General features: G+C 41.4%; 1 protein-coding gene across 1 annotated transcript in view; it reads right to left on the reverse strand.

Moving 5' to 3' along the window:
• Positions 1-1,356: 1,356 nt before the first annotated feature.
• Positions 1,357-15,403, reverse strand: part of LOC311270757 (VPS10 domain-containing receptor SorCS1-like) — a 59,315-nt gene continuing 45,268 nt past the window's right edge. Inside the window, exons 22-27 of the mRNA XM_084375894.1 lie at positions 14,705-14,817; positions 13,716-13,850; positions 9,061-9,160; positions 7,529-7,637; positions 6,327-6,481; positions 1,357-3,392 (exon numbers count right to left, since the gene is read on the reverse strand). Of these exons, the coding sequence (XP_084232020.1) occupies positions 3,334-3,392; positions 6,327-6,481; positions 7,529-7,637; positions 9,061-9,160; positions 13,716-13,850; positions 14,705-14,817 (671 nt within the window). The 3' untranslated portion in view covers positions 1,357-3,333. The remainder of the gene's footprint in view (positions 3,393-6,326; positions 6,482-7,528; positions 7,638-9,060; positions 9,161-13,715; positions 13,851-14,704; positions 14,818-15,403) is intronic.

Raw genomic sequence — 15,403 nt, forward strand, 5'->3', positions numbered from 1 at the left:
CTTGCGCAGAGAAAAGAGGCTAAAACAGTCTTTTTTTTGGCTGTCGGTGAATTAGAAACGCTGCCCTGACATAAACCTGAAAGCAAACGGGTTCATGAAGCTTTGTTTTTCGCAGCAGTCTTATCTGAAACACACGTGCCTCGTAACAGCCACTGTATCAGTCTCAGCATAGCACATTTAATGATCCTACAGCGGCTTTAAAATCAACTTTAATGGGCAGAAGTGCGGTAACACCCGTGTGAGAGTCCCGTCTGACACTTACACTGACCTATCACTCGATTACGCAGGTCTCCGGTTACAACTGGTTCCTGTTTAATGAGAGCAATTATTGAGGCCGTAGTTCGAATGATGAGAAACGGATGATTTTGTGAAGAAGAAGAACTTGCGGTATTATATTGTTCCCGCTCCTTCCTTACATTTAGAATAAAAATAAAAGCCCTGAGAGGCTCGAGGACCGATCTGTGTGGTTGATTGGCTGAAATGACCCTTCACACACAAAGCTGCAGCAACAAGGCCCTTGTTCCTCTGTTTTGCATTTTGTTTGCCACTTCAACAGCTTCATATCGCACACCAATCTTCATCACTCCAACCAGCCATCGACGCCCCGAGAGTCTTATTCTCGCTCCTGCTCTCAGTCTGAATTAACACCAAGGCCTTTCTCTAACTGCCCTGGGATGTTCGGCGGCGCACAATCAAATTGAACGGTGACAATCACTAATGGATGATTTCGCTGCAGCCAGACACTGTAATGTAGCACTCAATGAAAGGAAACATGCTCATCAATTTCACACTGTGGCTAACACAATATTGCTGTGGGTTATTGTTGAGGGACATTTTTCATTCAAGGTGCTACCCAGGCAGGGAAATCTTCCTTGATTGTGTGCGAGTGAGTGTGTGTGTGTGTGTGTGTGTGTGTGTGTGTGTCGATTTCCTGGAGAGAGGGATAATTAATTTGTTGCACAGTGGGAGAGCCAAGGAACCAGCCCATTAGAATCACTCCAGGCTACTTGGTGCTTTTCATTGTCCTCCCGCTCTGCCCCATTGTATCATGCAAATGGCCGCACTGAAACTTTGAGCATACTAAGCAACACTTGTTAGAGACCAAGTATAAGAAAGGAAGAAATTCGACAAAGTGAGGGGCGCCCGTCCGTCAAAACTACCAATTTGTGACTTACAGTGAGAGGAGTCGGAGTTTTGTTTTGTTCATGAAGTCCATCGATCGGCTAAATCAAAAGGTCGCACACGATTAACGGATTTTTAGCACATTTAAAACAGATCGAAGGCGGCCAAAGTAAGCTATTTATGCTTTTAGGAATGAGTTTAACAAACAGCCACGCTTGCATTTCATGTTGTGTCTCTGCTTTATTCCGCAACCATGGTTACTTCTGCAAGGTCAAATGAAAAAAAACACAGAAAGAACCCACTGAATAATCACATCACTTGTAATTAATGAGTTTCCTAGCCTCTGAGAAACAGAAAATACTGCGTTACACATTTCATTTTTTCCCTAATTAAGACGTATTTTAAGTATCTTGAAAGAGGATTTTAAAAAAAAAAAGCATCATGCAAATATGTTCACAATCGTATTCACAGGTCGATTATTGGGACTTAACCAAAAAAAAGACGTTAAATACATAACAAGCACAAAATAAAGACTATACCCATGATCACCGTGGAGATACAGCGTCCGTGTGATGGCCAGTTTATTTATGCTTCAGGCTCAATCGCTGGATTGGAGGGGAAGAAGTATAGACAAGCCTCCAGTCAATTTGTCTTACTGACATATGATGCTGACAACACTTAAAAAGAAAAGTTTGATGAAGAAGAACTTCAGTACTTATCCCAAAGAGACAGCAGCTGACCAAAGCTCCGTGCGTAGGCTGAGCCTTGTTGACAGGAGATACGTCTTCTCTATCTCCGTGTCCCTCGCAGCGAAGGAGATGAACAAATCTGCAGCCTTTTGTCCGCCGAGTCCTTGGGGGCAGACTTGGAACAGATTGCAGGCTCCTCTGTATCACTGTAAACTGAGGAAAATGCCATGTGGAGATGCTGGTATCGTTATAGTAGATAAACAGTCCAGAATGAATAAAATGTAAAACTTAAAAGAAAAGCGAACATGTTTCCATTGAAAAGCCCGGTGTAGTTTCAGTGTTGACAATGCACCACAACCTTCACAGTGAGATCAGTTCAAAGACAAACATGAGAGAACAGCTCGTAACTGTGTCAAGGAGCACGCGTCTTTCAACTCAATCTAGAAAGAAAAACAAACTAACAAAATAAATAATGCACCAATTAATCATTAGATAAAATACAGATGTGGCACCGCTGTTTTTTTTTTTTACTGCATCGCAGCGAGCGTTTCGCTGCTGTGTCGGAGCGTCTTTGTTAACACAGGAATTATTCAGAAAATTTACATGTAGTTCACTTTGTAGAAACCAGAATGTACAAGAAACGCTCAGGGCGACAAATAAATAAGAAGCACAAGTTTAAAAGTCATTGCATTGTTTAACAGTTCAACTGGCTGTAAAACTATGAAATTACAAGACTGCTGCTGCAATAATAGCTCATATGCATGATAAAGATTAGACAGAATACTTGTGTATAATCTCTTTAAGTAGTCGTAAGACGTTAGCATTCATTCGCTCAGTTTCTCATCGTCATCTTGTGTACACCTATCGAGCTCAGCCACTTTAATTTTCAGTTGTTATTCCTGTTATGACATATATAACATTTTGAGCGGCAGGCTTGATGGAATACACAGATCTGGGACTGGGAGCCCTCCCTCATCTCCTGGATATTGCAAGCTTTCATTTGATGAGAATCTGGCGATAAGATTTACTGATTGTACACAGCTTAATGAATCCGCTCCCCTCACTGTCTTACCCAGATAAGCTATTTCCACACAGTTAAACAAAGTAAACTTCACAAACACAAGCCCAAAGAACAGAAATTGGAGCATATTTGGAGATATTATTATACATCACTTCTGTCCCGCTGCTTTGATATTTTCATATTTGAGCAGACGCAGCTGTAACCAGCTCAGACAAATAACTTTTACATCTTCCATTATGGATGTACAGTATTTACATAAAAAGATCAATGTCCTTGCAAAAATACAAGTATTTTCAGTCAAAAAGTGTCCCTTTTTCAAGAAGCGAGTATAAATCTGTACAGTCTCCTCAGAGGGATTAGGCAGCACAGTGTGAACTGGTCCATCCATGCATGGGTAGCAAAACACTCGAGACCATTCATTGTGACCGTGGTTTCATAGCTTGCTGGAAGTAACTGCCAAAGAAGATGTATTGCTTTCGAGTCGGTCATAGACTCTCAACATTAAAACACATGGGGCGCTTCATCAGAGAGCTTGATGTCTGTGTGAGATGGCAGGTAGCCTGGCAAGGGAGAAAAAAGGAAAGAGACAGAGGGGGAATTTTATGTAGCTATTTGCATACGGGTGTATTTTTGCAGGCAAACACATTTATCTTGGATGGGTCGATTGTTTATCTGCGGGCGGAGGTAAATCAGCCGGAACCTCCACAGATAGTTCTTGATGAAAATGCTTTCACCACTCGGCTACTTTCCTGATGCACTAATTATTTTATTGGGTCAAATAATTCACCTCGACATTCTCATCACTTTTGCTCGCACCTGATTGTGCCTCACTTACCTGCGAATACTAACACCTTGCAGCGACAAACTCAGGTCGGCACTATGGATAAATATACACGGCAGAACATAACTGTATCTTGGCAACTCACATGCTGACACAGAGGCAGGAGGAAACGGCACCAGCACTTAACAATGAGTGAATATGTTGCATCTGTTCTGTGTCAGCGGGCCTCAACTTGTTCCTCTTCGCCAATTAAGTTTTTAATACTTTCTTCGCTGTGTGCTAAAGGGTCAGTTCACACATTTTACAAAAAGCATATTTTCTCACGTCACCCTTGTGATGTACACCGATGCACTGGTTGTTGGTTGTTAATATTTGCCATATTTATAATGTTTGTCTCTAAAATAGCTAACATCGAGGGACGATGCCAGCAGCAGACTTTTTTCAGCAGCATGGCAGCTAGTCTATAATAAGAAGAAGTGCAGTTCATTGTCACTGCCATTCATGTGAGAATATGGTGCGTAGTACTTATGAAAAACATGTTTCTTTTAGCCTAATTATATCAAACAAAATGTGTTGGTAATTTATTAGTGAACCCCACGGATGTGTGATTTTTCAAACTTCAGTGGGAGCTCAGAACCTTCCTTATGGTTCCCTCATCAGTCAAAACCCTGGATGTCACAAATGTGTTGTGATAATGAACAAATAGACAAAGCAAGTGGTTTATGAGAGCGAGGCTGCCGTAGAAACATTGATCAAAGTAAGCTGATGGCACATTTGTAGTTAGTCTTTATTTCCATGTCAAGATATCTTCCGGTAAAATCTACTACAGACTACCGCTTTGAAGCTTCGAATTTGGCAGTGCGACCGTCGCCATCTTGGATTCTCGGAGCCCAAAGGGGATGATACTTGGGCCAGAGGGTGAAGCTTGGGAGGATATCCTGATTGGATGAACCTGAAGGTACGTCGTGTCAATTACACAAAGGTACGAGTACCACTGGTGGCACGCCAGCTCCCTCTGGTGGTACCCCGAGGAATTCAATAAATGTTTTTGGAAGATAAATGAAGATAATTAAAAAAAACATATAACACTATCAATATACTGCAGAATTTCAAGTTAAAGTACTTAAACTGAAATGTAATTTGAAATAATTGTTATCCCCCCTTTATCATTTTGGTTTTAGCCCGCTACATAGTCACGTTCATGCACGACGTGGAACAATAATAAACACAGGTGGAATAAAAGGCTCAACATGAACTATCAGGAAGAGAAGAGCGGCCCTGTTGAAACTGAAGTTGACAACAGCGAGCTTCAATGTACGCGTCCTAGTGGCTACTTAATCAGCGCTGTTTGGGTGTCCACAGCACAAAACAGTAAGAAGAATAGGGTAGACCTATGCTACTGTATTTTACTGTCAGTCATAATGGTGGTATTTGGTGAAAACCGCCCTAAAGAATACCCTGGGACCATAATTTACTAAATGAACATCATGCTGTGTTTCGATTGATTGTGATTGAGACCATACACTCATTAGGAAGCTGTTTGCCGAGTTAATAAATCAAGTGAGAAGTACGGACATTCTCTCATAAGCTTACATACAACTGGACATCTTTTTGAAACCAGTGGAGTTGCCCCCTGGTGACCATTGGAAATACTGCTGGTTTAAGGCGCTTCTACACTGGCTTCACTTTTTTTAGACTTGGAAAATCTAGTTTTTACAGTCAATGGGCAAAAAAACCCACATAATTTAGGTTCACAAATAACATGTTTAGGTGCAAAACTTCTACAAGTCTATATTAAAGTCTTAAATAAAAGGCTTTTTTCCCCTCATCTCCCCGGCTGTCTACAAGTACCTGGCAAACCTACATGTTGTGTGTTAGTAGCCAAACCTACTGTACTAATTAACAGGAAGAAAATACTACATTTCAGAACAGTGCATCACTGTTTGTGCAAATTCACAGGGGAAAGCTGAATGAAAGTAAAGTCTGACCTGAGAGCTGACCCGGAGCTGGCCACGAGATCACAACAAAACCAGAGAAACATCCTTGAATTCTGCATGTGTACAGTTTTGGCTTCAATTGAAGTGATGGAAGTGCAACTTGACTGTACCATAGCGCCTTAAGTCTTCATAAGCATTCGTGTTTATACAAAACAACCTAATTCTTAAGAATCTATTCAAGTGTGTTTTGTGGATTATCCAAAGCAATGGAGAAACTGTTCAAGGAGAGAGATGACGGTGCTGAATCGCTAAATGTGTGGGGTTTTTAATGCTGTTAGCTCAACAAATGAAATTCAAGAAATCTCAGAGATGGATATCTCCGGACCCGGGCAAATAAAACTCAGGATACCACTAAATGTAATTAGGAAAACGTCAGCTGGGATTGGCTGCAGCCCCTGAGGGGTATAGCTAATGGCTAATGGATGGAAGGAAATGTTTCTTGTCATTTGGGTGAATTGACCCTGAAAGTAATGCTGTGGTTTTTAAGCCAACATCTTGGAGCTGCCCTTTTCTGTTGCTTTGAGAACTGATACAACCTTTGTAGGTTGGGAATACTTTGACATTTACTCATTATAATCACACAGTTGTACATAAAGTGATTAAATACAAAACTACACAAAGAGTAGACCTTCTTTGTCCAAAATAACAACCGGACTCTGTGTTGTGTTATTGAGGTAACGACTGTAGCTGAGAGGAAGAAACAGGCACACGAATACCTCTGCCTTTTGAGTCCAACTGCACATCCACATGATCCAGCGAGGTCAGCTTGTCCCCCTCAGGGTTTGGGACGGCTATGGAGGTCACCGTCGGGATGACCTCTTGTTCTTTGTCAGGCTGCTCCGCTGTGTATGTGTTGATGCCCGGGATCTTCCTGTAGGTCATAAAAAAAGATTTTTTAAAAAGGGGAAAGTTAATGGAAACCTGCCACCAGGTCTGTTTCCCTAATGCTTCCACTATGCATAATGTGTCGCGCACTATTTTTAACTGTTGAGGATGGGAGAGGATTGCTTGAAAGCCAGAAACTAGGGCATTTTGCATTCCACTGGGCATTGCTCTCTCACTTTCATATTGTTCACCTCACTTTTCAATCAATTTTTCATCCCCTCAGATGCACCCCCAATTCTGCTTAAAACTAACATCTTGCATTTCTAATTTTCAGATCCTCCCCATGTGATTTTGTGCTGCAGCTGGAGCTGCGGCATTTCAGGAGGCTTCTGAGACTCGGAGTTAATTTTTTAATGTAGTAATTACCATCCTGAAAGTTGAAGTTAAGCGATGTTTTACTTTATAATGAGCAAAATTCGTCAAACTACAGAGCAACTAAGCCTTTCCCCCCCGGGTGATTGGCATGGGATTACCTGCAGCAGAGGATGCTATTTACTGTATGCCCCTCACTGTATAATATATGTTGTCTCAGGACTTATCTCCTCAACCTTTCCTGCCATTCCACGGAGTATGCCTCACCTTGAATGGCTGTGTTTAGCATTTTCCGAAAGGTCAACCCTCACATTGTCAGATAGATGAATATTGATAACTGCAGGACTCTGACACCCATTCAGCTCTGTGGGAGAATTGATTAGGCTGTCATTCCCTGTAATATTCTGCAGATTGAGACAGAGGGGAATTGTCTTATTCCTGGAGCTATTATTGTGTCGCCGACGTCCATAACTCAGAGATATATGGAGTCTGAATACTCGTGGAAAGTTTTGGGAGTGCAGCAGCGAGGTGGCTCGCTTGGAGGTAATGGGGCTGACTCTTGCGCAACACACACACACACACACACACATTGTGCAATCAAAGATAACATAATACCTATCCCATCGTTTGACATGATGTGAGTCTGAACATTTGGAGAATGAATCCTCCCTCATTCTTCCTGACCTCATATGTAGTTAAAAACACATCCGGCATACTGTACCTTTTAAATTTATATATTACAAAGACGGCCAAGCCCATCAGTACGACGGACACGAGCATGATGACTGCAGTGCCACTGTGGCCGCTATCACTGCTGTCCACGAGAGGAGCTTTGAAGGAGACAGAATGAAACAGAAATTGAGTGCACTCGCAGGCCAAACGGGGACAAACGCATATTTCTTTTCTATCTTTATATGAATTCAAATTCTATCACAATCCGATTAAAAAAAACAATGGAGAATCACCGCTGGCTTGTTGTGCTGATAATATTTGAGAATAATGACTCAGCGCGCAAATGCCCAATTAACACTTTATCTTTTTCTTCATTCTTTATCCAGGATAATCCACTCGTTATCAATACTTCTCTCCAGGGAAGCCCCCAAGTACAGAATAAAACAAACACCAATAAGACAATTAAAACACATAAGTGTGTTGATCAGGTGTGCTCTCCAGATTTCAGCCTACATTTCAAAGCCTGTTAACAAACTGGAAGAACTGCACAAACTCTGGCCTGAAATAAGAAACAACTAGAGATGCAACAGTTGATCAATTTATTAATTAGTCGTCAATTGGCATGGGATGATATGACAATAAAATAAATTGATGGTGATAACCTCATCTTCCTGTCGTTTTTTAGTTTGGAAGTTGAGTATTTACACACATCCGATGTCACTTGTTTTTGTTGGGGATACAATATGAAAGCCACGTCTTCAGGTGACAGGCTGAGGCAATTCAAAATAAATGAAGAAACCAATATTAGACTGTACATCAATGAGCCAGACAGCTGTTTCAAGTAATTCAATTATTCCGATAATGAATATTCACCACAATCAATTTACTTTAAGTGCTTTTTAATGCGATCATCCCATCCCAAGTTGTCAAATGAATCCCCAACTATTTTGATAATCAACTAAAGGTGCAGTATGTAAGAATTTCAGTTGACCGACATTAGCGACAGAATGTGACGAAATAATAGATGACGTCTACGTATCGTTGCAGATGAATCTAGTAGATTAGCATGCTAACCAAGTCCAGAGGTCCGGTGCTAGCGGTGTAAACAACAACAATCAGCTGCTTCTCTAATCTGGACCTCTAGCTGCACGGCTAACTGAGCTAAAACCTGATGGCGGCTACAGTTAGCAGCAGTTCGTGGTAACTTGGTGATATGCTGCCCCCTATTTGTTTGGAGTATACATTCAACAGGTGGCCAGTTCTTACATGTTGCACCTTTTAATCGCTTTGTGTATTTTTTAAGAAAAAAAAAGTAAAATTCACTGATTCCAGCTTCCAGCGAGTATTAAGGATTATTTTATTTAATCCTTTAAAACAGTAAACTGAATGTCGTTGGGTTGTGCTGTGTCTCGGATCTTGGGAAACACTGATCAGCTTTTTTTCCACCATTTTCTGATTAATTGAAACAATAATCAACAGATAAATGAAATGAAAACAATGCAGCCCTTGATCTACCACCTTAAATGCTCATCTTTCCTACATAATGAAACCCGAGGACCACCATCTGTGCGGCGGACTCACCTGGAGACAGCCGCGTGGCGTACACGTTCACCTGCACCCCCGGCCTGAGTGTGAACTGGATGAGGTCCTGGTTCAAAGCACTTAGCAGAACCTGGGAAAGCTATGAAGGGGGAGTGACAGAGCAGAGAGGACCGTGTTAGCGCTGGCCGCACAGCAATATTCCACGGTCATCAATATTTCAGCCGCAGTCATTTCATCCAACAGCCTGAATTATGAATCAGAATTTTTGCTTCCTTCTAAAGAGGAGCAAACGTTGATATGACACAGAAAACCCAACCTGCTGTGCTGAAAACCTGGCAGGGCTTTTTAATACCAGTGGAAACCCTATCAGCAATCTACCGGCGGTCTGCTCATGGTGTGGCAGTGACATTTAAAAAAAAAAAGAAAAAAAATTAATCTCCTGATATTTATGGGGATTTTTCACCTGTTGTTTTGTTTTAGCAAGAAATTGGCGATTTAAAAGGCTCAGTGAGGCGCAACTTTTTGGAAATGTTCTAATATCATAAAATTGAGGTTTTTAATTTTTTTTTTCTCCCCCAAGTGCCTCAAGTTCCCCTGCTTTTCACACCTAGATGAAGCAGTCATTTAACAAGAGACCAAAATGCCTTCGCAGAGCCCATTTGAGTCCTTAGCCATGCCTCACTAATTCCATCTCGCTCTTTTCTAAAATCTTTCCACTGGTTAAAATTAGACTGCTCTACACAGTATGAATAATTACTTTTTGTTCTAGTGGCATATCAGGGTCAGTAAATCTATTACACATTTTAATAAGCTGCTCCACACATACACTCGCCAACCAAGCACGTGTGTGTGTGTGTGTGGGCACCCGCTCACTTAATGCATCCACATCGCAAGTCATTCACTGGAGATGAGAACAGTGAACTGAAGATTTATTACCCTATTGTCTGTGAGGTTCTGCCAGGTAATCAGACAGGCTTTAGATAAATACATCTCTTTAATTCCCAATCCAGGCCGCCTGCCCCAGTTTGTCTCCTTTTCTCGCTGGTGCCAATTATATGATGCATCAATGTAATTAAATACCTATTAACTTGGTTCAAGACTGACTGAGAGCCGGCAGATTTATGTTTACTTGTGATACATGGAGCTCCGGTCCGTTGCGATGAATAAATGAGTTTTCCTAGCCGGTGCTTTTTAAAAACATCCCTGTTATTATATTGTTTACATGTTTAATTGCTTTCTATGACATGATAAGAGATCTGTCTGGAAGATCCAGGATTATTTTTTGCAGTGAGAGAATAATAACAACCATGAAGCATGGTGGCTTGAAATGATTATGAAGTTGTTGTTATTATCTGAAGGATTATGCCAAACGCTAAACTTCCTCATGTATGGTGATGCTTTGTGAGTATTATTAATTCAGTGCTCTGACGGGCGCCGTTTCACTGCTTTTACACGGGAAGACATTGCCCTCTAGTGTTGACATCGCGCGTTACTCTTCAGAAGGGATGGAAATACAAAGTGCATGTGTGGGGAGCGTTAAATCATTTAGCACTCGAGACGCAAAATCCCATTTTTTTGAATGAGCTTCTGTGATACAGTGAGTGTTTTTTTTGTTCGGCAGCGAAGGAACAAACTCAAATTAACAATTTAAGTGCGTGTTGCAAAATTAAACCATTATAAAACCACAAATACAGTCGAATTTAGAAGCAGCTCTTGGATTGAATGACTCAGGGAATTGTAGGGCTTTACTCTACAATCTGGTAATTAAAGGAGCAGGGGGAGATGAAATGGGCTCTATGTGTCTGCATGCTAATGACAGTGGAGCTCTAGAAAATATTCCTCTTGTTCTTTCTGTATGCCACTTAATGAACCGCACCACCGTGTCTGCATCTTTTACCCCAATTACCACCAAAATGTACATTCTTCATTACCGCTGACCTTTCCCGAGGAATAACACAGCGTTCCCCGCTTCCTGCCGTGCAGCCAGCACTGTCCATTTATTTTACTGCGATATGAAAATACATTTGCGAAGGCTTTAAACTTGGCTGACTTCGGTAATCCATCACCATGAGCATCATGTCTACATTTATTTTTGTCAAAGGTAACCTTATTGTTGCGTGACAACGGAGTGCAGACTTTCCGAATAAAGCTGCACTTAAAACTGTGTTACCATTCAACGATAATGTAACTTTGACAAAAATAAATGCGGACATGATGCTCATTGTGATGTATTGCTCTCACCGAAACAAGTTTAAGTTCATACCGCAGCTGAAATGAACGGTAACCAGAGGCTGCCTGCAGGCTACACAACCTGCTTTAAATGTATGTAAAAATGTTAAGCGCTTTATTAAAGAAGTGGAAAATAAATAATAAACGTGATCGTGCAAAGGAAGTTTGACTTTTAACCTCTCATGAAAGAGATTTTGTATCTCAAATATATAAAAGGAAAAGCTGGGCCAGGGGATACAAACAAACAATCAAAACAAACCTCCCACGTAGTCAGACATAAGAAGTTCACTGCGTTTCTATAACGGCGCCATTAAGATGTCTTTGACTGTTCTTCAGGTCAGAGACTGCTTCAGTAAAGAAAACAAACCATCTGAAGTTATTACAGCTAATGTAGTTGACATATTCTTCAATGCATATAAGATTAAAGATAACAGACATCTAATATCCAGATAATTGATGGAATACAAAAGTCCAAAAATAAATCTGTCCATTGATGGATTGGAGATGATTGAGGAAGACTGCAGTAATATATGATTAAAGCCGGACAGTGACATGTATACAAAAAGGTTCTCAGGGACAAAACAACCATTTTCAGTTTGGCAGGAGTCTCCAAAGAGTTGATGAAAATATCTGGAAACAGAAGCTGACTGCTCTTTTGTCACATTATCTCAGGGTGAAATCCAGGATAGACTCGTGGCACAGGATGCTTTTGGCTACGAGCAAGAAAGTTCCCACAGCGATGGCTGCAGGTGAGTCCTCTAATGAAGGACAGCTGGACTCCAACTGTCAATGAAATAAATTGTTAAGAGAAATTAACCTTCATCTTAAAGGGGAATCCAGATATTGTTACACCTGGAGCCTTTGTTTACATATTTTTGGTGTATAAATGACTAATCGGTACAAGAAGTTTTGGAGTCAGTCCAGTAGATGGCCTCAGCTGGCAGCCGCTTCACAGTGCTTATCAGATTGTTGTTCTGAGTGTCTGACAACATCATGGAAATGGTCTCTAAAAAGATGTGCCTTTCTGTTAAAGTGTAAAAGCTTTTTGTTTAACCAGAAACAGCAGCTTTGTCGCTCTTGCCAAATCCACCATACTCCATTTACAGAAATAGTAATTTTATATCGAACTCAAACTTCAGGAAAAACTAAAGGGGCTTTCACACCTGTCCTGTTTGGTTTGGTTACAATGGACACTGGTGCATTTTCTGGGGGTTGTTGCAGTTTTTTCAGACCTGGACCGCTTGTAAAGGTGGGTCCCGGTCCACTTCCAAGGGGTGCGGTTCATTTGTGGTGTGAAAGCAAGCGGACCAACCAAAGGATCTTAATAGTAGATGTTTGATTTAAGCACAATCAGTGCTCGTCAGTCCATTAAAAAGTGTGTGACAGCTATCTCACAGTGCGATTCATTACTGTACGATGAGATCCCTTTTTAATTCTGTCTTGTTAGTCATTATTCACGACATGCGGTCGATTGGTCGTCCAATAATCAGTTATTTCTTTGCGAACTCTTGTGACGCCAAACAACATTAATACACATCGGAAGCATTAAAGTGCTGCACAAACTGCTGTGAAGTCTGATTTCCCCACGTGAGTGCTGATGATGTGCTAATGATGCAGGATGACTGCAGAACCGTTGAATCATTAAGTCACCTGTCAGTCTGTCTTACTTGTGTTTACTCCTCTCAATTTGTTTGTAGAAAGTCCCTGCGAACAGGAACTAGACCAGAACTAAACTACTATAAATATACATATTATAAATGATAAATACATACAAACAACACAAATGCTCTATACATTGTTTTTCCCCCTGCTGCCTCCCTATGTCAGCCTTCCCTGTCGCTCCCATCCAGATGTTTTCACATCTTACTGTTGTCTAATGAAGTGTTTTTGATCAGAGGATGTGAACAATCGGTTCCTATTAGATGTCTGTGCACCGTGAATTTAAAAAGTTGACTTTGCTTTAAAAAAAGCAATTACCTCAGATTTACCAGGTAAAGAAGATTATTAAATCTAAGTTGTACGAGCTAAAAAGTTTTAACAGCCTCAAACTCTACTCGCTAATTCTGAGGTAATCAGTTTCCTCGATGCTTTAAAGTAAACTCACTCTGTCAGTTTTCACAGCGTGGCAGACGTTGCTACTGTACACGTATTGCGGCTCTTGTGTCAACCTGCTCATTTACCTTGAAATTATGTAAAAACTAAAATTTCTGCAAAAGAAGATAACCTTGTGGTGAGAGAAAACACGATGAAATGTGCCGTCTTGTTAATCCAACAAAAGAGCTTAAACTGACTCAATAGCGTTGTATGACACTCTAAAGTAAAGGACATATTCCCCAAGGATGCTCTCTCTGGAGACGCTCTCTTGACTTCCTCTGCTTACTTTTGTGCCGTTTTAATTATCACAGAAAACCACATTTCACTGAGCGTCTGCCAGGGACCATTAAAATGATTTGAGGAGACGCTACCTGATCCAGGTGCGCCCACTTTTCATCCATGCCACCGTGTCTCGACCTCTTCTCGGGCACGATGAAAATCTCGGCCGTGGTGGGTAAACCTGGGAGCACTGTGACCAGCAGCTGATCCTCGCTGATTCCTGTGACCTTTAATAAACACAACAGACACTCATTAAAAGGGTTTCTTAATTGACACTGTTCGGTGGTGAAAGTCTGTGTCCTGGCCCTGAAATATGATCATTGAGTAAATACTGTTGGCTTCCTGCTTCATATATCATTTGCCTAAGTACCAGTCACTGTCAAGATATAATGCACGGATCAGCTGGAACATGCAAGTTCAATTTGACAGTCTTTGGTAAATGCCAGGGCTTTTAGTGCATTTACGCCATAACCAGAGGTCTCCTGTCAGTTTCCTGGTGTAAACCGTGGCCCTATCTGACAAGACAGAAGGTCAAAGTGAATGTTTCATACTGAGGGCAACTGTAGGATATATATAGAGCTCGGTATCCAGGTCTTTTACATAACCTGCTGCATTCTCGACAAACCAGACGCACTTAACCACCGTTAGGCTCTCTGTACTTGAGGTTTCGGTCGTTCTTTCGATGTAATGGCCTTCAACTCTTGAAAGAGCAAACGGTAACTGTCATGGCAGTGCTTTTACTGCCCTTTAGCACTTTGACAAGTTCAGTTGAAAGCTTGTACTGGTAATAATGATTTTGGGTGATGTGCCATGGCAGTGCGTAGAGGTTAACAACTAATTACACAGTGGGGTCAGAGACACTGCAAGCAGCGGAGTGCACCACTTGACACACAACCACACACATACATTACAAATGCAGCAGGACCAAGACTGGAAATATCGCCGGCTCGCTTCACAGAGCCTTCAGGTTTTTTTTCTCTGGCCTAGTACAAAGCTGCCAATTGCCGAATCTGAAGAAGGTCTTCTTGAGTTTACTTCATCCCTGATTGTGTCACGTTTTCCGTGAAGCTGCTCAACTGACCTGAACCGTGGAGCTCTTCACCACTCTGCCGACGTCCTCCCTCCACTCAGACACCCCGGGGTTCAGCTCGTCCAAATTAGAAGAAAAGGCCAAAACATGTGACCGGAAATAATCTGAAATTCCAGACAGACATCTAATTCAGACCTTTTTCTTCTGTCAAAATCCCCTCAGATACTTAAAATAGCCCTGACCCTGACTGTGAGGTCGCCTTTACAGAGGCAATTCTGTATCTTCAGCAGAAAATCTGGAGGCCGGCAGTGTGATTGCCAAATCGAACAGGACGAGGAGCGCTGGAAACATTCTCAAGTTCATAAATGTTCGTATGATTTACGACTCCGGTTGATTCATTTTAAGATGCTGCATTTTATAACCCATTCGTCTTACACATCTTTGCATAACATGAATCTGATTTATCTTCGCATAACATGCAAAGATTCATTGGATTCATCTAATGCAAAGATGCGTAAGATGAATGTTGTCTTTTCTCTCTTGGTGTTGTAAGAAGCAAAGGGATACATCTTGGTCCTGTGACCTTCTGCCTTCATTCTGCATCATTATCAGTCACTAAATCCTTGACTGTGTATAATAGATGCTGCGAGAGAAGCAGCACTCGGAGTTCCCATGATAAAATACAGTATATTGATCTCACACTACCGGCAGCTGCGATTGCACTACTTTTCACTACATCCACTATTTTGC

The sequence above is a fragment of the Pagrus pagrus genome (assembly GCF_965226575.1).
Source record: "Pagrus pagrus genome assembly, chromosome: 15".
Taxonomy (NCBI): domain Eukaryota; kingdom Metazoa; phylum Chordata; class Actinopteri; order Spariformes; family Sparidae; genus Pagrus; species Pagrus pagrus.